The sequence below is a fragment of the Osmerus eperlanus genome, chromosome 19 (genome assembly GCF_963692335.1).
Source record: "Osmerus eperlanus chromosome 19, fOsmEpe2.1, whole genome shotgun sequence".
NCBI classification, from domain to species: Eukaryota; Metazoa; Chordata; class Actinopteri; order Osmeriformes; family Osmeridae; genus Osmerus; species Osmerus eperlanus.
Window position 1 is genome coordinate 1881278 of NC_085036.1, and position 27177 is coordinate 1908454.

The following is a 27177-nucleotide window of genomic DNA, read 5'->3' on the forward strand; positions in this document are numbered from 1 at the left end:
CATGCAAAGTGAACATCTGTCTCGATGACTGCTCTGGTGCCAATTATGGTAGAATGTCCACATGGCTACCTAGTGAGGCTGACGGGCCTGAAACAGCCCCATACTGACGTCTCCATCATATTCCTACAATAATGAGAGGACAGCATGTGCTTTCTCCCTACGGCAATTCACAACCAAGCTCAATCCCTCCTTTGCAGCTCGAGTTCTTGTCCCATGTCATTTCTGTCTCGTGAGATTTTGTGTCATGCACCAGTTTTCAAAGAACATAATTAGGTGTCAGTATATAGTAGGTGGTACATTTTTGCCAAAGCTGGATACATAAATCCTTCATATGTTAAAGTGACTTGGAAAGTCTTAGATGTTAGCATTAGCAGTATGTCTGACATTTGAGTGAAAGGTGTCCTTGTGTCGGGTTGCAAAGTGTATGTGGGTCCCCTTCACTAGGTTCCACTATTGTTGCGAGCAGTGCACACTGTAAAGCTAATCCAAAGTTGTCATGACAGCCGTGAAATAATGGCTTTGTTGACTGCCATTCAAGGCTTACAGAGAGGCACCTGAATGAAAGTCATGTTTTTGATACACATTACATCAAGCTGCTTGCTGAGAGCAAATTGTTAAAAACCTACTACAATACCTATTCTCGCTATCTAAATGGATCTAACATCTCCATTAAAGTTAAGAATCTAAAGTTGAAGTTTAATTGGTTATGTAGAAAGGTGGACCGGTCACTGTTACAGATCATAGCAGGCACACGCACTGTGCAAATAGCGAGGATTTTGTGGATAAATGAAAACATGTCACGCCACAACAGTTGTTTGCAATCGCACAAATGCTCCTGTAAGGACTTGGAAAGATGAGAGGTCGGCAGACTTCTCCACACAGCTGTGTGCCTCGTATAATGAAGTAGGCCTACAAAGGCTGTTTATCAATCCACGTTTTTTTTCAATACAATGGTATGACAGATACAGGGCCCTATTTTAACGATCTGAAACGCACGTATCAAACGCAAAACTCAAGTAACTTTGTGGGCGGGACTCCGGCGCTGTTGCTATTATACCGGCGGGATAAATGACTCTTGCGCCCGAAGCAAATCTCAAAAGGGATTGGTTTGAAGTAGCTACATTACTCATAGGTGTGGTTTGGGCGTAACGTGGAATAAACCAATCAGAGCGTCATCATCTCACATTCCCTTTAAAAGCAGGCGCGCTTGTTCCATGGCGGATTGCTATTATAATGGCGGATTTGCCAGGCGCACGCCAGGAGAGGTTTACAGCCGAGGATACCAACGTTCTCGTCAGGGCCGTAAAAGACAGAAAAGTGACATTGTATGGGGATGGGAGAAGAAACCCACCCAAATTAGCTTCGGTTGAACAGGCGTGGGAGGAAATTGCCGCAATTGTTACAAATCAAGTTCACATAAGGCCTACATACAGATTTCTCATGAAAATCTTTTTAATCATTGACTGAAAGAAATGTAACACAGCCATACAATAAATCAAAACAATGTGACGCAGCTTCGCAGGAAGAAGACCCTGGCCTCGCCAGCAGTGCGCACAGACCAAGCATGCACCCTTAAAATAGCATCTGAATAACGAGCCACTGACTTTAGACTACGTTTTTCCTGGTCTGTGGCGGAATTGTTTTCTGAAACTGCAAAATAGCACCAGGGAATGTTTGCACCGGAACACGCCTCCTCTTTTCGCTGAACCCCGGGAGCGCAAGTTCATTCCCTAATTTACCGACGTGCTTCTGTGGAGGGAAAAGTCCGCTGTGCGCCGGGTGCAAAATAGGAATGATACATGCGTCGGTGTACAAAGTCAATTGCGCTGAGTGCAAGATAGGGCCAAATATGTATCTGCTGCATGATTGTGTAACTCACACTATGTAGTTCTTAAAAAATATATATATATCTTTTTAGAAAGGCCTGACCAGGGACTGGGGTTGCAATTTAGCCTATTGGCTAGAAACTTTTTATGCAACACATCTATACGTGATAATTATGTATGTAATAATGTGCGCTGCATTGTCCCTGACAAATAAACGAATAAATAAATAAACAGACAATACTTTTCTAACAGAGAACATAGCTAGCTATACCCACAACGTAAGACAGACCTCGCTGCGCCCTTAAAAGTGCAGTGTCCACTTGAACCTGTCGAGTGAATTACGTAGGCCTACAAGTAGTCTGCTACACTCATATATTTCCAGGTGATGGATAACATTTCCTGAGGCTTTTTTTTGTCTTAAAAATGAGAAAAATCGAATATGAGTAGCTAAGTCCTTTTTATTTGTCAAGTACATAATACAAACATTATACGAAATTGGTCTCTCCATGTGGTCATTTTATATAAACTATTTATTCAATGAATTTAAAGAAAATGTGCAATATCGTGATATGCACTTATTGCTATCGGGATATGAAAGGATCTGGATATGAGATTTTGGTCATAAAGAAATTGCGTAGAAGTTCGATTTAAGGTCTGTGCCCCTAAATTTTCTGCCTGTACCCCCAACATTTTCAGTTAAGCGCTACAGTGCACCTAGTAAAAAAGTTAGTCTGGAGCCATGGTAAAACATGTTAAAGAACAAGCTGAAAATCAAGCACAGGGAAAGAACAAGCATGTATCAATACTTAAATAATATATTGTCATGAAATGGGGGATTGGTTGTGACTTCAAAACCACAAGTAGTCAAGCTGTCTGTAAAGTGCCCCTTCGAAGAAACTAATGGAGCTTCTGTCCACAGATAAGTGGAAAAGGCTTGGCTGGCCAAATTTAGCTGTCGGGAGAGACTCGGTTTTTTGCAATAATGCAGAAGGGAGTGCAGCAAATGCCTCTGAGACATTCCAGTGCTGACATTTGAGTTCCTTATTATTATTATAAATTTTTTTGTGTGCATTTGCGCATTTGAGGTGTGCCGAGGGGACTGTCGTGAAGGCTACATCTGGGTCGTAGTCCAGAGGTGGTGGCTGTATGAGTCTTCCATGGGCTGTTGCCACCAAAACGGTTACATGTTTGTTTTTTGTATCCCTTGCCACAGCTTGTTGTTCTGAAAGCTGCTGCCAAAAACTGAAGTGCAATCTGTGTGGCAGACAGGACACAGAGTATTTGTCGCAAAATGCTTAATTTGGCATTGGATTGTTAATCGGGTCTAGTGGCATTGATACCTGAGCTTCCTATGAAGAAGGAAATTGAGAAAAGTGAAGGATATGGCAGAAATAGTGATGTTAGTTTACTAAAACCCAATGCTGTGTTGGTGTTTAAAATGTTCTTAGTTTAATCATGATTGTAAGTTAATGGTCGGGCATCCAAAATTTGCAGCATAAGGACTTCAGCTAACCAAACACAATAGCTATTTTAGCTTGACCCAGAATGACAGGAAAGCAACTCCTTGTTATTCATGAATTAGGTCATACATTAACTCCTAACATTCAGCAGCGAGACTCTCGTCTCGCCTCAGTCAACCCCGACACAGTGCTGTAGTGAAGGTGTCACATGATGCTATGCTGGAATAGTGTCATGATGACTATAGAGATTTATCACTCATCCCAGACCAAACAAACCCAAGCTGTGTTTGCAGATTCACAGTTTTCTAACCACCACGAGCTGTGGTACACTTCGACACATAAGAGATCTCCTTTTTTTGTGGAACAAAGACAATAACTCAGACAAAAGAATGTACCATAATCATCAATACGGGCGTTTCTTCATGTGGCGAGCATCGAGTCACAGATAACACTAAACCAAGACTGTGTTTAAAATGGAACTGTCACCCCTCACCCCCCATCCAACCCCAATCGTCATGGTCAGTCCTCAAAGTAGCACTGAAGCTTTATCAGGTGAGTGCAGCGGGCAAGAGTTCAAAGGCAAAGAGGGAGCGTTTGAAAACCAGTTGGGGGTTAATCCACCGTAAAAGATTTGTCCCTCAATGAATTTCTGTCTCCCATTTTTTACATTTCTGGCCAGCCTTTGAATATGGTTAAGATTTATATTTGTATTTTTTGGTGGAAGCTTTACTAGTATGATCTTCCTCCATGTGTTGGATCTTTCTTGTAACTCTCGATGTGTCACGGCCACAGCCGTGCCCCCCTTGTTTTTGGTTTTGCCCTGCCCTAGTGTAGGATGGCCAACTTTGCAGCGGTGATCAAAAACTTGGAGGCAGTGATTCAAGGAGTTAGTCAATCCCCGCAGGTTTTATTTAATAAAATGAAAAAAATGAAAACTCTGGAACCCTAATTTCCCCTACCTACACAACTTCCCAAATAACCAGACACTTTCAAAACATTTCCGCTAACTCAGGTCATTTCGGCATTTCACATACTTGCTCGCCAGAGGTGTGGTCGGCTGTTCCCCTTAGTCCCCACTGCCTCCACCTGCTCTGCGCTGCACTTTTATCTGCGCAGCCTCAACCATTATGACCATTATCCCCCTCCTAAATCAATTAATCTTACTATACTACCTACTCCACCTAACTAAAAATAAATACATTCCCTAAAATACTACCGACAGGTAAATACACATACCATCCTGCTACACAATGTCTAGCCCGCTAAATAGCTCCCCAGCGCTCACCTTATACAAACACCCCTGTCCTTCCACCAACAAAGTTTTACGTTCCGTGCGCTCACGTCTTAAAAAGACCCTTCCGACTTTCCGTCGGGTCTTTCCTCTGTCCGGACACAGGATATCCCCGTGCCACTGCCCAGCCCCGCACAACGTTCGCCATGCGGTGCATGAACGGCTTCCCCGCGACGGCACGTTGCTTGCTAGCGGTAACGGGCAGCCGCACCGTTACACCTAGTGTTTCCCTGTCATTGTCTTCACCTGTGTCTCGTTCTCGTTAGCGTCATTGTATCCACCTGTGTGTCGTTTGGTTCTGTGTATTTAGGTTTCTGTTTTGTGTCCAGTCTTTGTCTTGTCCTACAATACCTGTCCGTGTGAGTACCCTAGCTGTTTCCCGTTTTGAGAATAAAACCCTTTTTTCCAACATGGCTGCATACTCTCCTGCATTTGGGTCCTACCCCACCTCTCAGCGTGACACAATGTTTCACAAGGTTAGCTTGTTTGAACTGTAGGTGTACACATCACTGTATTGTCAGATCATTCAAATCCCAAAATCTGGGATTTAGTTTTATATTTGTCACTGCCAGACAACAATTATCTTCCTGGCAGGTTCCCCACTTTTCTTTTTCCAATTAGGACACAGAAGTTATCATTTCAGTGCATTAGACTCATCACACACACAGGTGTTTTAAAGTGTTATCTGAAGCTTCTGTGAAGTGTCCCCCTCCACCATACATACATACACACACCTTAGTTGAGTGCATGAGAGCGAGGTGATTGCTAAAATATCTGAGAATGTTTAGAACAGCAAAATAACTATCAGAGGATGGACACCAGTGGTTAAACCAAACACGTTCATGAAAGAATGTGAGTTTACACAGAGGAATACGCTGATATTTTCAACTAATAATATCGAGGGTTCTTTTCAGAAATGCAGCCTTGGAGGATTGGAGGGCATTTAGACCTAATAGGTTCTGTTCAACATTCAGCCACTTCAGTGCAACACCCTAATATAAGCTGCCATGGCAGAAGGCATCTGTGCGGAATTTAATAAGTAATAGTCATGTCTCGGCCCAAGTTGTTCATGGTGCACAGCATTCGCCTCGATCAGAGGGGTGAAGCTGGCTTAGAGTCTTAGAGAAACGGTGCTTATTGCCAGTCACAGCTGTACCTATCTGATTCGTTATGCTTACTCATTAATCGGCTTTGTGGGGCGGCAATGTTGAGCTTAATTCACGTTTTGCACCCGAGGGTAATACCTCATCCCCTCTCATTTGTATGAAGGAAATTAATCATAGTCAGAGGAATGGATCATAGTGTTGAAAAAACACTGGTGCAATATTCAAGCTCACTTAAAAAGAGGGACCGAGGAATATAGAGTGGGGTTTTATCTTGCATTGGTTAAGTGTGCAATTGACTGAGTGGGGATTACCCTTGATTGTTACTGAAGCATTTCTCCCTATGCTTTAGCTGTGGTTCCAGAATTACAAGGAATTGAAACCTCTGTCTTCAGGTTCAATGTATCACAACACTGGCTTCTACATTCACTGTCAATGACTTGTCTTTAAAATTGCTTTTGCTACTGAGTTATTACTGTGGCAGAGAAACCACAATATGTAAAAGGTGACTACCTCTGTCCAATCACTACAAAGATCTACATACTGTTGATAGAAAACATTCAGTTCTCTTTTTATTTCTCTGTTTGTTCAGGGTGAAGGCAAAGAAAGGGGTGAATCTTCTCCAGACCAAGTCCAAGAATGCCCAGTGGAAGGTCGACTGGGAAGTGCAGTCCGGGGCCAAGCACTCCATCACCACCATCGATGTGAACAAGAACAAAGGGGTGCAACCAGGGTGAGTCAACAGCCCCAGGCCTATACACACTAAATCCTTCTACTGCAGCCAGACTGGAGTCAGGGTGAGGCTCCTGTGAGCCCACTCTTCTGGTAAAAGGGGATATTTCCGTTCTATCAACCAGAGGATACTAGCCCTTTCTGTTGTACGGTTTTACTTTCTGACCTGTTTTAGACAAAAGGTCAGTTTTGAAAGATATGGATCATAGTTTGGGTGGGAGTAATGCCAAAGGTACCCTGAAATAAACTGTGAAACTAAAGGGTCTGCCCTTGATCAGAAATGACACTGTCAAGAAATAACCAATTATTCTAAAGCAAGTCCTCACCGCATGATAGCAACTCACAACCAAACTGACAGTTAAGGCACCATGTTGGTGAGTAGACTCCAGTTTCACAAGAACCCATGTGATCTTTTTCCTGAAACATTCATCCCCTTAATCTCGGCTTGGCAGTAGCGTGGAGATGAGGTAAGAGAGCTTCTGCTCGCTCAATCAGTACCTCTGAGCTTGAGGAACTCCAGAATTAACCAACACAGATCACTAATACGTTCTACTCATTAACAAAGGAGGCATTAAGAGTTTTGACTGCTTATCCTAAACCTCCAAGCTATTTAGCCATTGCACGTCCTGGTAATGCTACCCCCAACGGTTTTCAAGGACTGTGGGAAAAAGAGAGCGGCCAAGTAGGCCTCGTAGGGAGAATTGGCGAACACTGTCCTTTTAGCCTCTTAGTTAGACTCATCAGACCATGTTGAGTGATTTTTGCCATCATGTCACCATGAATACAACATAGTCCGGCAGGGGTAAAGTATGGATAAAGTCACAGAGTGGAATCACTACCCTAAAGTTATCACCCTAATTTGGCAGTTGAAGGAAGGGGAAAATACTGTAAACTTACTCAAGACTGCTATTTTAGAATCAGCAGTGAATGGCATTCTGTTGGCACATGCTACAAAAAAATGATGGCATGTCTTACTGATGAGATTACACATTATACTACATACTAGTGAAGAAGCAAAGTTTATTTTGTTAATAATGAGTTCCCTTAAAATTTCAGGTAAAAAAAAAAATAGCCAGCCATTTCCTTTCCCCCTTTGATTTAGTAGCGTTAGCCTTCTAGGTGTTAAAAAGCAATAAAGATGACTGAATCCTCAAGCTATTTCAAGCTCACTTCATCCAGCTAAGTGCAATAACATTAATGGGAAAACCTTTGTGGAGGCACATTTAACTGTGATATAGTTCTCCCTCTTTGTGCCGACTTTGGTATATATTTGAGATAATGGACCAAGCTACACTGCTTTATAAATTTGCCGGTAACAAGTATGAATACAACCGTGCCAGAAATGGCCCCAATGGTCTTATATTACAACATCATTCCTAATAGGCTTGAATTTCTTATGTGACAATGGTTTAGCATAAAATCAAAGATTAGAATCATTATGTATGATATAATCAATCTTTTATCGGCACATGAGGGTAGAAATACAATGTGATGTGATAAACTAGGACTTTTTGCATGTGCAAAAAGCATTGGACATGTGCATGTGTTTTACAAGTTTTATACTTTTTTGCATCATCCTGCAATTCTCCATAGAATTCTTCAGAGCATCGACTCTGTGTAAACAGCTGGTTGGTTGTTCATCTGAAATCCATGCAAAAATGGCACATCCTTTAAAGAAATGTGCCATTCTTTTCAAAGCAGCAAATCCTTTGTTGTAATTAACGTTCTTTGCTGGTCTTTGTTTCACCATAGTTTCTCTTTTGATTCTTTATTATCCTAGAAATTATTCTAAATGCAATTACATTTTCAACTGCCAACATATATTGTTGACAAGATTCTTCCTTACCCCATCAATGAATTGTGCTGCTACATTATAGATTTTTGCCAATGGGGCCTCTAATCATGGCAATGCTCATTTTGTAAATGCAGTGTCCTACTTCGTGGTGGGAATTGCTGTAAAGTCACATTTGATGGTAATTTATTCTTAGTTAACAAATTTTCACTCTGAATAATTTAATTTTGAATAAAGGTTAAAACAATCATGAAGGCCAGGTTGGCATTCTAACAAGGATGTAGGTGCCTACTTATAATTGTCAGCAATTGATCCTTCGGAACAAAGCAGATAGACCTTTAAGGTTACATTTACATTTAGTCATTTAGCAGACGCTCTTATCCAGAGCGACTTACAGTAAGTACAGGGACATTCTCCCCGAGGCAAGTAGGGTGAAGTGCCTTGCCCAAGGACACAACGTCATTTGGCACAGCCAAATGACGTTGCGTCTTACACTCTGAGTAAGAGAGAAATAAAAAATAAGCAACAATTGAGACAGCATCCATGTTTATTAGTTTTAGCAACAGTCACATTCATTGATGAATTAGGTTTTTACCTCATAAGTGTCCACAGGGAAGAGGCACATTTAATTTTGCACACCATTCTATTGTCTGCTGGGTACATTTCTTTAGCAATAGGCATCCCTTAAGGTGAGACAGGCATGACTGTTGTGTTAACAAACAGTGCTTCTGAGAGATCTGACCCCTTGAGATCTCCCACTTACCAGTTAATCAAGACCACAATCAGAGGAACATCATACCTGAAATCGGAGCATCAGCTGATATTGCTAACTAGCAGCTAGCATCGAGGCTTCATTAACCCACTAAAAGCCCTATCTGAATTGGCTACATCATCAGCAATGTTTCCTTATTGCGCGCTATGCTTCCTATCCTTGTCTAGTGCACATCACACACATGCAACCTAGATGTCTGATTGCTTCAGCTTGGTTGTCAACCTTGTCTCACAAAACTACCTGCGCAAGCAGAGGAGTGTCACATACAAGTGGAGGTGGGGTGTTCCATGAGTGATGTTGAGACAAACAGGCAGAACTCATTTAGACTGTCAGATCTCATCTCGCCGCTTCCTGTAAGGACTGTTGTTAGCAAAACGCTAGTGTGCTGATATGTACCTACGCCCTTGGCTCTGGTCTTTATTAGCTGGTGCTTGCATTCCCCCCAGCTGAATGATGCATACCTCGTCTCTGAGGAGGATAGGCCACCCCGGTTCATTTCAGAACTGGGTTGAGGTTCAACAGGGAAGGTCTGGTAAACACAAAGTGCACTTAAGCTATAAAGCATACATGGTATATATGAGAGGATGGGATGTAATCTGCCCTCCAGAACGTAAATCTTAAATCATATTTATGTGAATTTATACTTGTCTTAAAGGTTTTCAAGCATACATGAAACCATATTTTTTCTCAAATGTTACAGAGTTTCAGCAAGGATGTATTGGTTTTATACCATTTCATTCAAATATAAATAATTTACAGGCCGATTGGTTGGATGTTTAAGTACAAATGTATTTGGAGTTTTTAAGTGAAACGCAGAGCGAGAAGTTAAATCGACAAAATGTGTTCAGTCGAAACGAATGCTCATGTAAAACTGATGTCTATACACGGTGTGCCTTACTAATTCACATTTTATTATTCTGCTGCATGAGAGAAAGCAAGCACACCCTTGGCCCCGTGCATATGTGGGGATTCGACGATTAAGATGAAAATGAGATGGTATCCTTACACTCCAGTCTAGAAACATTCAGGCTCACAAATCAAACCTCGGATGAATTTCCAATTACTTACCACTTAAAAATAACAAAATAATGTGACATGATCTTAGATTTTACAGTCAGAACTTTCTTGGTGGCCAAATAGAAATAACTGTTGACCAAGATGCAGTCAAAAATGACATGGAGGGCACACTGAATAAAGTGCATCGTGTTTTGTCCTCCAACATGTCAACAACTTCAAGTGACTGTATATACCTCTTTCAGAATGTTAGGACTGTACATGGCTTGCGTGGGTATGTGTGTAGTCTCAACAAGTTTTGCTTTCATAAATGCCAACTTCTTCTGTTTTTGCACAGGTATATAAATGAGGCTCCAGATGGAGCCCAAGCCATGGCATTAGTGTTTTATTGTCCGATTAACACCTAATGCCTAATACATGACACAACAGCTGTTTGTGTCCTTGTCTCACTCATCTAATGATCAAATGGCCACCTGACCCACATTGAGTACTAAGAACCGAGCAGAATGTCATTCCACGGTCCGGATTTGTGGCTGCATTTGATGTCTCATGCCTTTTTATCTGCTCAAAACCTGCTCAGTAATGTGGTTTTATTCTCATCCTGGCAGGGATTCATTGGCCAATATTGAGGTGATGCAGCTGGATTTTGAGATGGAGAACTTCACCAGCCAATCGGTGACAAGGAGGATTAACTGGAACATTGATTACCGGGGACAGAACCCGCCTCCGGATTCAGACAAGGTGGTGACGGAGCTGACAGTGGTCCAAAAGGACATTCAGGCCGTTATCCCACTCTCAATGGTACGTGACTTGCATATGCCACAAGACTGTCAGAGAGATTATCCGGGTAGTAACATCTTTATCGGTACAGTAGTCCATTATTACAGTAATACTCAAGAATGTTTAGAAAATACTTCATTCACACATCAAGCACATCAGTCCCTTTTTTGTTGTTAGGAATAAGTTAATCAAAATTTATGTTATCCTACTGATTCCCTGATTGACCTTCTAAGAAAGTACACTTAAAGTTTAAAGTGTCCCCATTGAAAACACGTGAAGGTCTAATGCTCATTTAATTGTACCTCTTCTCAGAATCAGAATCATAATTCGGTTTATTCGCCATGTATGTTATACAAACACGGATTTACTGTGGCAGAGAGGTGCTAACACTAAACATATACAAATCTTAAATTAAGTAAAAGTACAGAAGTTTGACTATTCCTAAGAACTAAACAATCTAAGAATAAAACTATTTAAATATAAAATAAAATATATATAAAAATAAGAATTAGAATGAGCAGCATGAGTGGTCAACATAGTGCAATCAGATACTGGGTTAAATAATGAATGAGAGTGTTCTCTTCTCTTGTTGGGCATTTGATGAATTGTCTGTATTTAGGGAGTTCGTGGCTGAGATTACCTTTGTTAAAGTCGCCGAGTACGATAACAAGGGAATCCGGGTTTGCTCGCTCCACACTTAGAATCTGGTCGGCGAGCATGCGTTGGGCCGACCAGATTCTGAGTCTCCAATTGCATGAAAAAGGCCAATTAGTCTGCCGTAAACAGATTGTTGGACGTTAATCATGTAATTAGGAGACAGCCGTGGAGCATCCAAAAGGTCAGTTTCTGTCTCGTTCGGTTGTCTGAGTGTCACCCTATTAACAAAATTTGGCAAATATTAAAGCTAAGCATATATCTTTAAGCCCCTCATATAATACTTTAACACCTGTTCTGCACTGTTATATCACACATGGTGCAAGTGCTGAGTTCTTTTTATCACTTTCAACTTCAAAGGTTCTTAGCTGAAAGAAAACAACCTCTGAGGATTTCATGAAACATGGTAGTGTTTTGAGAGCTTAGATTAGGCTAACCCAGAGCTGGAGGGGAGAGTTCATCAGAGGAGTAAGGAGTCACAGAAAGAGTGACTGGGGGAGGGAGGGGGAGGGGGAGCTAAAGGAGTGAGCGAGAGGAGGCTGTGAATTTACAGTGCAGAGCTGGGGGGTCTTCCAGGAGGATGTGGCTAAGTCAGACCAGCCGCCCATCACTTTAACCCATCAGACCCTTCCCAGGTTCATTGGCCACCACAATCTGACCACAATTAACACTGTGCAGCTGAAACCCTCTCTCTTAGGGGCTTCCTTATTAACAAGGAGGCGGAGAGTGAGGTTGAAGGAAGAAGAAAGTGTGGAGGGATTGGGGGGGTTCTGGATAGTAGCTTTACCAGCTACAGTGCTGCTGTCGTGGCAGCAAAGGTTATGAATAAAACATGTTGTTTTACTCCTGTTGGCATAGCCCTGTGGCATGAATTCACAAGACACATACACACATCCATCCAAAGACACATACACAAGCAAAAACACACAACACGCAGTTGCCAACACATTTGATTTCAGGAAAGCCACAGAAAACTGTTACGGCTTTGATACTGTAGACTTGCCAATATACCGTTTCGCAGGATTTGCCGAAAACGCTTGTTATTCCTCACTGGTTCCTCACTGTGTGTCTTAATGCATAGGAGATATAAAGTGTTCACCCTGGTGTCTCACAGGCCATAAAGCCTTTCACGACTTTGTAATCCACCCCTGTGTTATTCATAGCACTCGTCCCTTGTGATAAGCTCTCATTCATTACGACGGACACGGCGGCTAGCACTTACTGCCATCGTAAATTGTCTGATCCACCATTGCCATTTTGTGTATTTGCATTAGACTGAATGACAACGATTCGTGGATGAAGGAACACTGGAGGGTAGCCTACGTTTTAGTGGGTGGCAGTGTTGTATGTTGCTATGAAGCCATTGAGGGCCTATTTTGTTCGGAGCCCATGATTTGTTGGTATTGGATGCCCCTGTCATGACTGTGGGGTCATAAAACTTGGGAAGAATGCACATTCTCTTGAAGCTATGATTGCCTTAACATTTTATCTAATTTGATCTGTCAATAACTAGTGGCCATTGATGGTAGTATTGGTTAACTGGATCTCAAGGTTTTCCCAACATGCTTTGGTTTTTCGAGAGACTGATAGTGATATAAACTGCTTGTTGCGTCATATTCATATTTTTGATAGCTTTTTTGGTTAAACTTCTGTCACGTTAAACATCTGTCTGTCTGTGTTTGGGCCTTGAATGCTCTCTTTCTGTCATGAACCACAGGAGGTCAATATGAGAGTTCTCCAGTCTTTCATGCTGCGTTCTTTTTGTAACATGTAATATTGTGTCTCATTAAGACTTAAAATTCAGCATCTGACAAGTATTAAAATATGCTGGTTTGATTTAGAGCACATTTGCATGGTTTTGGTTTTCGCTTGGGGGCCACAAGGGACACAAATTAGAGTCAAACTTGTTACCCCCACACAGCTTAAGTTCCATCCAAAATAATGAATTGATTCAAACTTTGCCAATGGAAAGGCCCTACGTGCATTTTAATTGGCTGTTTATATCTCAGTGGAGTCATAATAAAAGTGTAAATCTGCTGACAGTCTTAAACCTTGTTTATAATCAGTGTTCAACCATGTTTAAGTTTTCTGGCAGTGGGAGAAGGGCAGCCAATGTTTTCGCTTTGGTATGGACAGAGTACAACAATGCTTGTCCCCAACACTGTAATTGGATCATTCCTGCATTATGCAAATGAGAGACCGGTGACCTGTTACTGGTGAGGGCATTATGTAACTGATGAAGGCAAATCTAGTTATTTTATGTCCAGTTCTGTTTGTTAAGACATTATTTTTTTTGTCATATCGAAGTTTATGCAAGTGTTTGTATCTTTGTGTCATGAACAAAAGCCTGTTTCTCTGAATAGCTTCCATTGCTTGGTATACGGTCCCCCTCTCAATGCAAACATCTTGCCTTTTGTCTCTCTTACAATTACGGTTTGATTTAAGACAAAATGCAGCTGGAAGGGTGGAAAGACATAAATGTTATGTTTTGTGTGGTAAACTGATGTTTATTATGTGCTTTTGTGCATTGCTCAGTTTTTTTTTCTTTGGTTTTTCTTTTCAGTGTTCATGGAGTGGTTTAAGGACAGCTCAATATCTATAGACTTGAACATGAATAGTGGATGTGATAAAACCCATAAGGGCAGCATCAAAATCTAACCGGGTCTACCACTGAGAATGGCTTCCGGCATAGTCTGTGGACTTCCTTTTTGTAATGCTGTGAAATGTTCTCGTTCCAAGCAGCAAGTTATACTGTACTAATGGGAAAAGGGGTGACCGGATATATTTGTCTTCCTTCTCTCCCCAGGACACCGAGATCATTAACACCGCTATACTGACTGGAAGAACCGTGGCCATCCCAGTCAAGGTGGTCTCCATAGAGATGAATGGGGTCGTCACAGATGTGTCGTCGTTCGTTGAGTGCAAGTCCTCCAATGAAGACATTGTGAAGGTACGGTAAAAGCAATTTCCCATCAGAGATGCCATTTTGTCTTAATGAGTCTGAACAGGAATCCCAATAGGCTAATTTAAACCCTAATAGACACACCCCTATGCTTCAAGATACCATCAAGCATGCATCAAAATCTCATTATACGCCTGTCCATATGTGTCCTTGATTCAATTGCCTGTAAACTCAGGGGGATGAATCAATGAATGTTCGAACTCTCACGGTACATCCAAATCAATAAAGGGCTGGAAAACAATCTAACATAATAGCTCCATAACATGCATTTTTGAAAGACTACCCCAGTGCTGCCTGGTTTAGTCCAGTCACAGCATCCCCAGACGGGGGTGGGGGTGGTTGTCTGCTTATCTGGTGCAAGTCCCGCCATCCACGCTCATTCACTTAGCCAAGCCAGCTGGCTGCAGGCAAGGAGACAGCACTAGTGTCCTGGGATGAATCACAAACACGACTCCCCAGCCCACAGGGAACCTCAGGCTGGAGAATAAAGTATCAACTCCCATTTGTGGATTAAATAAAGACTGAAATTTAGATAGCTGGCCCCCATGAGCAGCAAGAGATAAATCCTATTTCACAGCTGAAGGCTCGATAAAGGAGGCTGTAACCTCCAAAATTGAATACAAGTTATTTTCCCATTCTCTCCACCATGTATTTAGAAGATTGTATTAAAGTACCTGTGGGGAACTCTGTGAAACGTGATACAAACATCACTTTTTAGTCATATCTGGGTTGCATGTAAGTACTTTGCAGTTATTGAAAATGAACTTGGAGTGAACTGGGATCATTCAAGAGGTTCAGACTATTCAGATCATAGAGTGGTGTTAGGCAGCTTGATGTACTGCTGCACCAGACAGGACTCCAGTCTGCTGACTGAGAAAATCCACTTCAATCAAGATATACGCAAACCCGGTTCCATTATTCTCATATTCTGACATTGACATTACTTTGCACCTGGCGGAAAACCACATGTCCGAGGGCAAATAAAAAGTTTGACATTTTATCATTACTTTCTTTGGCGTGAGAAGGTTTTAAAATGGTCACTGCCCACTTCTGTTAAGGAAAGACATTGGGGGGGGGAGTGGGTTTGCTTCAATGCCCCCGCCATTGAACTTCAGAGGCTAATTCAAGATGAGCCCCTCAAGGGGAGATGTACATGAGTTCTGACAGTTCAATAAAAAGCCCTGTACAGAATATAAAGAATGAAGTGGTACACATACCCAACAAAGGTTGTGCTCTCTTCCTCACATTTTAACAGGCCCCTCATTATTCATATGGCAGTTGTAGGAGTCATGCAGATCAGTTTTTTCCAAGAAGCTATCCAAACTCTTATTGGGTTATGTTTGTGGAACATTCAGGACTGAGGGCTATGCTCTTAGTAGATTGAAATACCTTAGAATGCCTTTCCATGTCATTTATACTATACTATTGCAATGGAAGAATTCTAGTGGCTCTGTGGAGATCCAAATAGTCAAGAGATGGCGGTTTCAATACAATTTATTTAGCTTGTACTTTGTACTTTGAGTGATAGCGAACATCCATAAACGCTACCTTATATAAACTTTAGATCAAATGGTTCTTCTGATGGTCAATCCATCAATATAGCGGTCTCTGTGATTGGTCAGCACTGCTCAGTGACAGTTTGACTCCATACCAAGTGTCCCACAGTTCTTTGATGTGGCATCTCTCCCCAAACCAGTAGATACTAAAGCCACAGGAGTTGACCAGTCAAATGGTCAACTGTCCTTTGTGTGGACATCTTCAAACAAGTATTTCATTAACACCACCCATGCAACAGGAAGGGTCAGAGCAGCTTGATCAGTTCATCTACACTTCTCCCTTTAGGCCACGGGAACTCAAGAATCCCCCCAACCTCCGTGCCTCTGGCTTCTTAGTCAGGCATCATAAAACAACACCATAAATACCTTAGACCAACTGCTACATCCATTCTACAGAGCTTGCATCCTTCAAAGTCCCAATTCATCATATTACATATATATAAAACACATACATTATAACTATATTCTAAATTTCCACCACACTATCCATAGTAGGAAATACAAGCAGTGTTGGCCATTAAGTAATTCAATTCATGTTTTACATGGCAAACAAAACTTTTTATGTTTTTGTTAAAGCTTTGGTTGCTGCTCTCGTTTTTCTTTTCTGCTATTATTTGTTTGTTGTGTTATGTGTTTGTTTTTCCTATTTTTTAAATAAATAGGCCATGGTATATGTCAGCGCTGGCGGAAAACACAATCCCATTTGACTATGATGTGGAGGCTGTACTGTATGTGTGTGACAGTCAGTGCATGCGTCAGTAGCTCTGTTTGTGTACAAATTTCTTGCTTGTGTGTGTGGAACCGCAAAGGGATAGTTTATAAAGCACGCATCTGGGTTGTACTCTGACAAGGTTTTATTTGGAAGGGGATGGGGGGACATGGGAGTGACAGTGTGTGTGCAGCGAGGGACTGGGGCACGAGGCGACGGCTGGAACCCTGTGGGGCCTCGTCAGTGAGCAGAAGACATGACTCTTCGCCCAGCTGATCCTTTCTCCCTAGGCTGCATGTGAGTCACAGCTCCGATCTGAGGACACAAATAAGGAGGGAGCCTGCATCGGAGAGCCCTCTTCCATGCAAGTGGTCATCTCGCCTGGTCAGAGAAAACTGCTTCTCCCTCCCCCCCATCCTCAGCGTCGCAGACACACACCGATCTGACACCTCCACCATTAGGCACAGAGAGAGGCGCGCCAAGAAGAGAAGTGCTATAGTGTGGAAGGGAGATCAACACACGACAGAGAGAGAGGGTGAGGTACATTTCAAATGACACGGATTAAGCGGTCGCCTTGTCATTGTCGATAACGGATCAGTGGCGACACATCTTCTCTCTCACCTACTCGGCGAGGACGCGCAAATCCACGGTCATGAGGGCCTCGAAGCGTCCCACCATCTTGTCACACCTCACTCAACACGAACACAGCGAACAGCAATCTTTACTTAGTGTTGGACTGCAATCTGCTTCAACTCCGGAAGAACAGGTGATACCACCAGGCCCACAGCAGACCTGAGGATGATGGTGACCGTTGGATAATGCACCCAAGTGACTCCTATTCTCTTTTACAAGTCCACATGAAATATTCCTGCTTTTCAAACGCTTATTCGGCATGATGGTTATGAGACATCTGGCCCCAAATCCAGTGTACTAATCATTGTACAACAAACTAATTGTTCTTGTTCGATTGTTATGAACGAGACAGCCGAGTGAACATTATGCAGACATACAGGAGCCTACTAGCCTTCTGTTTCCACATGCCTGCTGTCTAAGAGGGAATTTACAGTGTGTTGCATTAAACCCAAGCGGCCCATTAACTTGGCAATGGCACCATGACAAACCAATGACGCCACCTGTTGGAAGACAATGTCAACAAAGGAGTACCATCATGATTTCCCCCAGCGTCTGGAGGGTTAACTGTGTACAATGACTTTCAAATGCTTTCTATCAGCTTTGACGGAAAACTAGGCTCCAACCCCAACTCCACCATACCAAACAAGCTCCATAGGGTTGATCCTCGCTGTCTCTTTGCCCCTGACCTACCCGAGCAATCTACTAGCTTCATGGAGGGTGACTGTGCAAATTAACGGTGGCATTAGCACTCGGGTCGGCAGCGTCTTGCATCTCTGTGCATGAGAGCTATTTCCCTGGGCCCTCCAGGCATTGACGCCAGTAGTCGTTAACAGCTTTTGACTCCCAATTAGACGCCAAGTTCATTAGCCGCAGCCACGGGAGGTGAGGCTGGAGCCAGCGTTAGCGCATTTAGCCACACAACCAGCTAGACTAACAAGAATGGCTGTAAAATAGAGGCTGTTGTTTGCATAGGGAGCATAGACTGTGGCTGCCATACTGGGGACACAAGTGCGGATGGGTATGTTGTGTACATGATGCAGAAGTGTGTGTGTTAGCGGGTGTGGGTGTGTGTACATGAGAAGGACAGGTACATTCAGGTAGCCTAACAGCTCACTGATACCATAAGACCCCTCAGAACTTTTCGGATGACATGACTCAACTACCTCCTCCACTTTATTTTGGATACACATGGTTAAAATACAGTATTCAATTGGTTTACTTGCCAAACTACAATCAAACAAAGGTTTCTGGTTTAATAAAATCAAGACTTTTCAAAAACTGCTGTATTGTGTGTGGGTGCTATAGTATTTGATCCAAGTTTGCACCCTCCTTTTCCAAGAGCCTTTCAGCACAGTTTGTGTATTGCTCCCGTTTCGGAATAGGCCTGTCTGGGTTCTTGTGCGGACGGGATATTTTATTAGCCATATCTTCTTTGAGGCTATGATGAATCCCCAGCCCTGAGAGAACTGGGGAGCCCGACCTCCATTTGCAGGAGATTAGCTTCTCTGATTACAGTGTCAGCTGCCTCCCATTGCTACATAAATCATCGATGGTATCCTAAAAAGCAACCCCCCTCCTCCCCGCACACACACACATCAATTACAGTAAATAATTTAGTATTAAATGGGATATGCGGTATTTGTGTGAACTGTGGCTGTGGTTACATAAGGGGAGGGGGTGATGGAGGTAAACAAGAATAGCTTGTGTGCGCCTTGGTGTATTAAGCATTCACATTGTATGAATTATCTGTCGCTGGAAAGCTTCTGTTAGCATACTGCATGTGTCTAAATAATTGCTGACATTCCTAAGAGTGAAAACAGTGATGGCTGGGGGAGGGGGGAGACACAGTTAAAACATTTTTAAAGGCTTAGAATAGGCTTTGCCTTTACTCAAGGCCAGTTCTTCCACTCTAGGAGAGATGCAAATTAGATCTGCCTCAAGTAGTGTTGTTTACAGTATGTTTCCAGATCTCTTCCTAATTGCAAAAATACAGCCCCTTGTGGCATAATATTGGAACATCAACCAAAAAGAAGATTAATGCGACCTAAAAATACACGGCACATTTAAAATACTCTTAAAGCTAAAGAAGCAAATCACTGCTCCAGTCATCCAACAAGATAAAACGGGTGACACTGTACAATATCTACCCCAAATCCCTGTCACCCACTCCACCATCATCATATGACTTCTGACGGCTCAACGCCTTTTTTGTCACAGGTATCCATGAATTGCGACTACGTTTTTGTCAACGGCAAGGAGACACGGGGCTCAATGAATGCCAGAGTCATCTTTAGCTACGAGCACCTGAGCTCTCCCCTGGAGCTGACTGTGTGGGTGCCCAAGCTGCCCCTCCACCTGGAACTGTCCGACAGCAACCTGAGCTTCATCAAGGGCTGGAGGGTACCCATTCTACCCGACCGCAGGTAGGACTCTGATACTAGTAGCTATATGGTACAGTTGTAGTACATGGTGGTAAACTAGTAGTGCTAGTTTGTACAGTAGTAGTGCTAGGTGGTACAGTAGTAGTGCTAGGTGGTACAGCAGGACTGCTAGGTGGTACAGTAGTAGTGCTAGGTGGTACAGCAGGACTGCTAGGTGGTACAGTAGTAGTGCTAGGTGGTACAGCAGGACTGCTAGGTGGTACAGTAGTAGTGCTAGGTGGTACAGCAGGACTGCTAGGTGGTACAGTAGCAGTGCTAGGTGGTACAGCAGGACTGCTAGGTGGTACAGTAGTAGTGCTAGGTGGTACAGCAGGACTGCTAGGTGGTACAGCAGGACTGCTAGGTGGTACAGTAGTAGTGCTAGGTGGTACAGCAGGACTGCTAGGTGGTACAGTAGCAGTGCTAGGTGGTACAGCAGGACTGCTAGGTGGTACAGTAGTAGTGCTAGGTGGTACAGTAGTAGTGCTAGGTGGTACAGCAGGACTGCTAGGTGGTACAGTAGCAGTGCTAGGTGGTACAGCAGGACTGCTAGGTGGTACAGTAGCAGTGCTAGGTGATACATTTGTAGTGGTAGGTGGTTCAACATTAGTGCAAGGTGATAAACTAGTTGTGTTAGGTTGTACTGTATTAGTGATAGGTAGTACAATAGTGATAAACTAGTAGTGATATATGGTATTGTAGCAATACTAGGTGATACACTTAGGTCTGGGTATACTAGTAATGAGAACCTATGGTAGTGAGGTGCAGCAAGGGTTGCCGTCTTTCACATGTTCTACAGTTCCAAGTGTTTGTTGTACTTACTGCTGATGCTGCCGAGTAAACATTTGTCAGGAGAATCCATCTTTGCTTTTAACTTTTTGATCAACACAATATGCCTGCAAAAAACAACCCCCTTTTCAGAATATAATGAGAAAAATGGAGGTGGTATGTTTGTGTGCTCTGCTGGGTCTTGTAATTTCCAGCCAATGCATGGTTTTAAGTTATGAAATAAAAATCTCCTTAATTTTACAGAACTTCAGTATGAAGATCATGTGTTAATCCACAAGCTGACAGGTAGTAAACAAATGTTAAGCTTTTAGTCATTAAAACATCTAGACCGTGAGACTGTGAGCTGCATGATGAACTGCGTGTTTCTTCAGATGAAAAAGGCTAGAGACCCTTTTACAGTACTGTGTTTGTTTTGAATGGAAGGAACTGTCTGCAACATCAGACCACCTTTTTAGCAAACAAGAAGCACTTAGCTAGATGCCTGAATGTCAGAACAGTGTAAAAAAACATTAGGCCTACATACTGCATGAAATACTTTCTGCCTCTTCATTGAACAACAGGCAGAGCCAAAGCCACACTTTTAATTTTGAAGCATTATTTTTTTGGAAGTTATGTTTCATTACATAACTCCTCTGAGCAGTAGCCCCTTTTCCCCACTCCCTGTCTTGCCATCTCAGTATTCATTGTTTTGTTTAGTTATCTATCTTGTCCATTTTTCTCTGTCTCTCTATTCTTCTCTGTTCCCACTTCCCTTTTCTCAGTTTATTTTTATCTCCATCCGTTCCTTGTTTGCCATCCCTTGTCCGAAATATTTAGACCCAGAAGCTCATCCAGTGACTGGCTCTATTGGACCACATTGTACTTCTGCTACATTGCCGCAGCATTGCTTACTGAATGTGTAATCCAGCATTGTGTTCTTAAACAGGAACAAAGTTAAATCAGGTAGGCCTGGAGAATCGAAGATCCTAATAGGAACAGACAAGCCAGTGCGAAAAAAGAAAAAGGGGAAAAAAACATGAAACCACGCATAATATTTCCAGGTACATGGAGGCAAACGCTCCCTTACTTGTCTCTATGACAGCGTGTCATAAAACTCTTTGAGAGGGAAAGTAGCGCCCTCACCTTCCGTGACTCCTAACCCAAGAGACTCACCTCCACACAGCCACAGAGGCCAAGGAGCCTATAAACACAAGAACCAGAAAAACACCTCTTAACCTTACATGCATTAGCATTACCTCAGGATAAGACTGGATGGGGTATGTGTCCACGGGGATGAGAAGGTGTGTGTGTGTGGGGGGGGGGTTAGGGTTAGGGTTAGGGGGGGGGGGGGGGTGATTGTGAGAGCTTTTAAGGGAACAAACCCAGGGACAGAGCTGCTTAATATTCTGTCCATCTCCAGGAATCAATGGGTGGGATATGCTTTGTCAGTTACTGACAGCCCCTACCGACGGCCCTGAATCTCAAGTTCTTCAATGGATAAGTCAAAGCAAAGATTAATTAGCCAAGGAAGGAAGGAGGGCTTTATAGCATTTAAGGAAAAGCCGGCAGCTTGTCAGCAGCACTGGCAGGGAAGGAGGATGGGGCTGGGGTGGCATGGGAAGGGCTGGAGGTTTGGCAATGCATGTCTTCTGGTGCAACAGATTGAGCTTGGTCAGATTTCAGTAAACACGGTAGTCACCTGGGGGATGGAGGACGTCCAGGTTTCTTTCCTTGTTCAAAGCTTTTCAGATTACTTGAACACCGGTTTGGATTAATTCCTAGAAAAGGGCATGTCACAACAGATACTATCAACAGATGTCTAACATTTGGAACGTCTAGTACACCTACCTTAACCCTAACTCTGTTATCAAGTGCTGTGATGTGTGATATCAAAGTATGTAATTATAAGAGGCAGTGAAGAAAAAAGGAGGCACTCAGAATAACTTTTTTGAGAAATGTAAACGTTATATCTACAGTATACAGTGCATCTAAGTTCTAACTAGACAACAACTTGTGCATGTCTGTGCATACAAACAGCTATGCCTTCAAACTTTTTGGAGTTTTAGCAGTCACTTTGATTACTTGACAGATTTATCTACACTACAGCCTGAGGCTGAACAAATTAAACATGTGTATGGAAACAGTTATTACACAATTAATACAGCTTACTTTATTGGCTCTGTATATCACGTTGACAACTACTTTTCTACTTCTCTTCTTTTCCCCTCAGGAGCACCCGGGACAGCGAAACGGAAGATGACGACGATGACAAGCGTGTGAGTCGCGGCTGTACCCTGCAGTTCCAGCGGGCCGTGGTCAAGGTGCTGACCCAGTTCCACACCACCTCCACTGAGGGGACTGACCAGGTCATAACCATGCTGGGGCCCGACTGGCAGGTGGATGTAACAGACCTGGTACAGGACTCCCTGAAGGTGGCCGACCCCCGGATAGCGGAGTTGGTGGACCGCACCGTCCTGGTGGGCCTAGAGCTGGGCTCCACCACTCTGAAGGTAAAACACCTGGGAGTTGCTTTTCTGTTTAAAAGGAAAAATAAGTAAACATTTGAAAATGGACACCCTTGACTGCGCTCCTTTTTAATCACAGTTCCTGCATTCATAAACATATGGACATTAAAAAATAAATTTAGGTCATGGTAACATTGATGCGATTTATGAAATATGATATGCACGGTATTGAGTGTCATCACACATGTCATAATGGAGGTTAGCCTCTCAGATGAGAGCAAGGTAGCTAGCCTTCATACTTTTCCCCAACGGTTTACACTTTCAAAAGAGGAGGAGGAATGAAAACTACGTTTACACTTGTGATGAAATGATAAATGAGATCTGACTGTTGCTTCTATCCTTGAAGCCACTCATGATGGCTTCATCTGTATAGACATAGGCTCTACACACTATGTGGAAGCTTAATCTACCACTGTGCAGCCTCCTGACTCTAACTTACATGATTGATGGCTTAGAAAACTCAAAGTATTGAGGACTGAAAGCAATTAAAAGATCTCTAGCTCGTGGAATGTTGTACTGGGCAGAGAGACTGCCGGACTTGCCTGGTCCTAGAACATTTCTCACTTCTGTGCACCCTATTGAGATGTTCAGCCCCTTGGACGATTTGAATCATGAATCTTCTCAAACTTAATTATTTCATTAATTTGCTCATTCATGAAAATGAATGAGTTATAGGGACCTTTTTTATTAAATGAATGTCCTGTGGAAGACAATCAGTTAATAGGAGCAGAGTGCTTTAGGCGATTTGATAATTGGCAACCATTTAATCTGATCATCTTGACTTTTGTAGGTGCTCGTTTTTGTAGGGGCTGCCAAAAAAGTACTTTATTTCAATACACACATGCAAAAAGGAAAAGTTTACCAATTAAATGGAAACCAGCAAGGCCATTAACAATTAAAGGAATAGCCTAAAGGTACTTTTTCAGAAAAAAACGTCTCCCACCCTATCCTCCTGGAAAGCAAATGATTGCCTGTGCCTGAAAATATGGCACTATCCACATGCTTTTTGGTGTGTTTCTTTACATGACACACTACTTTTTCCCCCTCAATTAGTTCACACTCTTATCATTTCCACCTCTCTCTCTTTCTGTCTTTATCTTTTTGTCTCTATCTCGTCCTGTTAAATATAGAAGCTCCTCGTTTTCTACTAATGGCCTTAAAGAGGATGAAATAATCTAGAAACATAGCATTCAGGTCCACTAATAGTACTCATCTTTTGACCAAACTGTTATAGGGACAAGGACCAAACCGGAAAATTAACACTATTCAATATTCCTCATAGCCTCCTCAAGTCAGCAATCTTTGTTCCAAAGGCTTTTATATGTGTGATTTCCTGATGAGGAAAAAGAAAGGAAGAGAGAGAGAAATAGAGAGACGATGAGTGCAAAAGAGAGAGAGGGTGAATAGAGTGAAGTTGTCTGATTCTAAATGGTCTAAGAAAAAGAGGAGAAAGGGAGGTAGAAAATGAACAGGGAGCCATAGAGCTAAAATATTGAGAAATGGAGCGGTTGTGTGTGTGTGTGGGGGTGGTTGGGGATAAGATTTTAATTACCACAAAATATTATTATGGTCTTTGAAGACCGAATGAAAAAGTGTGAGGATGCCGATGCCCACTATGATCAGTTGATTTAGTATTAGCTCTTCCCCAACAGCAATGACGCAGCCAAATTCGGATGAGGACAAGGGCAATATTTAGATAACTAATGATGTACTAAGTCTGTGGGTGAACAAGCAATTGCGGTAATGAGGAAAAAGTCCCCCCAAAAAACCCACCTTCCTTTGATGCCAAACCTGTCAGCTAATCTGAAAGAGAGCTTCTTGCATATCTTGACACGTTCCAGACTGTCAGACTTTATAGATGTGAGGAATGAGAGAACACAGCCCGACTTTCAGTATGAGGACGAAGGGGAGTAGTGAAGGGCGAGTCAGCATTCAGTGCCATGATTCCAAGGTACGAAAGTGCACTTTTGAAAAGAGGGTGTACAGATCATAACAGGTGCAAAGCTGTGGATGTCTGTAATTACCAAAGAGCTTCTTGTGGGGCAGGGTGGGGAGGGGAATCACATTTTCTCAATCTCTAACACACTCACATTCTGTATAGTCCCTCAAGTAAGCAAGTTTCCTGTGTGTCAGATGGACGCGGATACATGCATAAACAAACACGCATAAACGCATATGGTCTGAATGCTCTCTCTCCCCCTCCCTCACAGGTGGAGTCTCCGCTGGCCGTGGAGGCGGTGCTGGGCGAGTCTAGCTTCTCCGTCACCGACGAGAAGGTGTCCATCCTGGAGCTGCGCGTCCATGCCATCTCCAGCCTGGCGCTGGCGCTTCAGCCCAGCCCTGGGAACAGTCACACAATGGTCGCCAAGGCAACTGGCCTGCAGACACTCACCGCACCAAAGCAGGTAAGGGTACACCCGGAGACACTTATCAGGATGAATGGATGTAATAAAGGCCTTGCTGGTGTGACTCTGGATGACCAGTATTGGCCTTGTAGTTCTACCCTGTTGAGGTGGTTGCTACTGTCACAGCATACGTGCGCAGACCCTCCTATACGCTAACACAAACACACTATTTTGTAATAAGTATTAACACATAGTAATTAGATCCTGTACTGATATGGAAAATTGAGGTTCATGTTGTGTAATTGTAACTTGTTTAACTACATGCTCTTATGGTTCTTGCCTTTGGCACTTATTTGTATGCTTCATGTTTTGGCTACCCGCAATGTTTGTTGTTATGATCAGTGACCTATGCACTTTTGTAAAGCTCTCTCTTGGAAGTCGCTTTGGATAAAAGCGTCTGCTAAATGAATAATTGTAAATGTAATGATATAGAACAAAATACAAAGGGCTATTATTTCTCTTTTTTAACTTTTTATTTATTGCACTGGAAAACAGTTGTTTTGCACTGAGTGAACAGTTGTTTAGCAAGGGCAATCATTTATGACGTTCCTGGGTGGGCACCCGTAAAGTGAGAGTAGTACTGGATGTTTTCTGTACCTTTCCCTGCAGTCAAAAGTTACAATAAGCACTGAGAACAGCCACAAATTCAGAAAATTAGAAAAACATATTTTTTCAGAGCACATGACCAGAAATACTCATGTTACAATGAGGAATAAAATGTGGTGTGCTCTCAGTTGGGAGTACAAATGTATATATTTTTAATTGGTGCCCTTTTGAGAACACTTACTTGACCAGTAAGTTGACAAACGTGACCTAACAAGTGGATTTTCCATCGGGAGTGTGCTTCTGTAGAGAACCTCTGTGAGAAGTCTGGGACACTGCATGACGTCCCTATATGAGACCTTGTATCAATCTTAAAATGTTACAAGAGGAAACATCTGTTAGGGAGAAGCAGCTTATGAATTTTTATGTCATCACACACAAACAAGACGAACTGTTGACGCTTGAAGTGCTCATTAGTCCATTTGCCTCATTACCGCAGCACACCCAAACAGCTCTTCACCAATGCGGGACTGGACCAACATGGTCTGATTTATGAAACCCAGCTCCCAGGGAACATCACACACAAACCAGCGAAGAGACATCTTGTTTAATAAGCGGCAGAGAAGCACAGGGTCTCTCTCAGTGGCCGTACTTCGGCGGCGGCAACAAGGGAATTCGGCTTTTGTAATCCACCCGAAATAATTAATTGGCTGCAGTGTTCCACCTTCACAGGGAAGCGTGATCTCATTGTGTGACTGAAGAATGTTGGTGTGGCTGTGGAAGTGTCTGCCCTATGTTCATTCCCCACCAGCAAGCTTGACAGTCACTGCCCAATACCCCATAGGGGAGCTTGCTTTGTTCCAGCTCTGCGCCTCAATCCAAAATCCAAAATGGCAACCAGAACCGAGGTTCAGTCAGAATAAGCTGGCATTAAATTCCAATTTATCTAGCCTTCCTGTGCCTGGCCACCTTAAAATTTAATTTAGGTAATGTATTGTCTTTAGTGCTCTTCGAGGCCTGGGCCGTAAAAGGCGGCCAATCCACCGGTCGGGCGTGACTCTCTGAGGGGTGATCAGGCTATTTCACAGCATTTGATTCTGTTTCACAGGAAAAACCTCCACCTCAGTCTGCAGAATGTTCCCATCACTCTATAAACAAATGAAAGCCATAAACCACGAACGGAGGACAATGGACAAGCAAGGTCTCTTTGTATCAGGCAGTCCGTCCATATC

General features: G+C 42.8%; 1 protein-coding gene across 2 annotated transcripts in view; it reads left to right on the forward strand.

Moving 5' to 3' along the window:
• The window catches only part of tmem132e (transmembrane protein 132E), a 248769-nt gene that overhangs the window by 209640 nt on the left and 11952 nt on the right, over positions 1-27177 (forward strand). For both annotated transcript variants that reach the window (XM_062485497.1, XM_062485496.1), the window contains exons 3-8: positions 6273-6413; positions 10599-10791; positions 14231-14374; positions 19502-19707; positions 22703-22982; positions 25208-25402. In XM_062485497.1, coding sequence (XP_062341481.1) covers positions 6273-6413; positions 10599-10791; positions 14231-14374; positions 19502-19707; positions 22703-22982; positions 25208-25402 — 1159 coding nt within the window. The remainder of the gene's footprint in view (positions 1-6272; positions 6414-10598; positions 10792-14230; positions 14375-19501; positions 19708-22702; positions 22983-25207; positions 25403-27177) is intronic.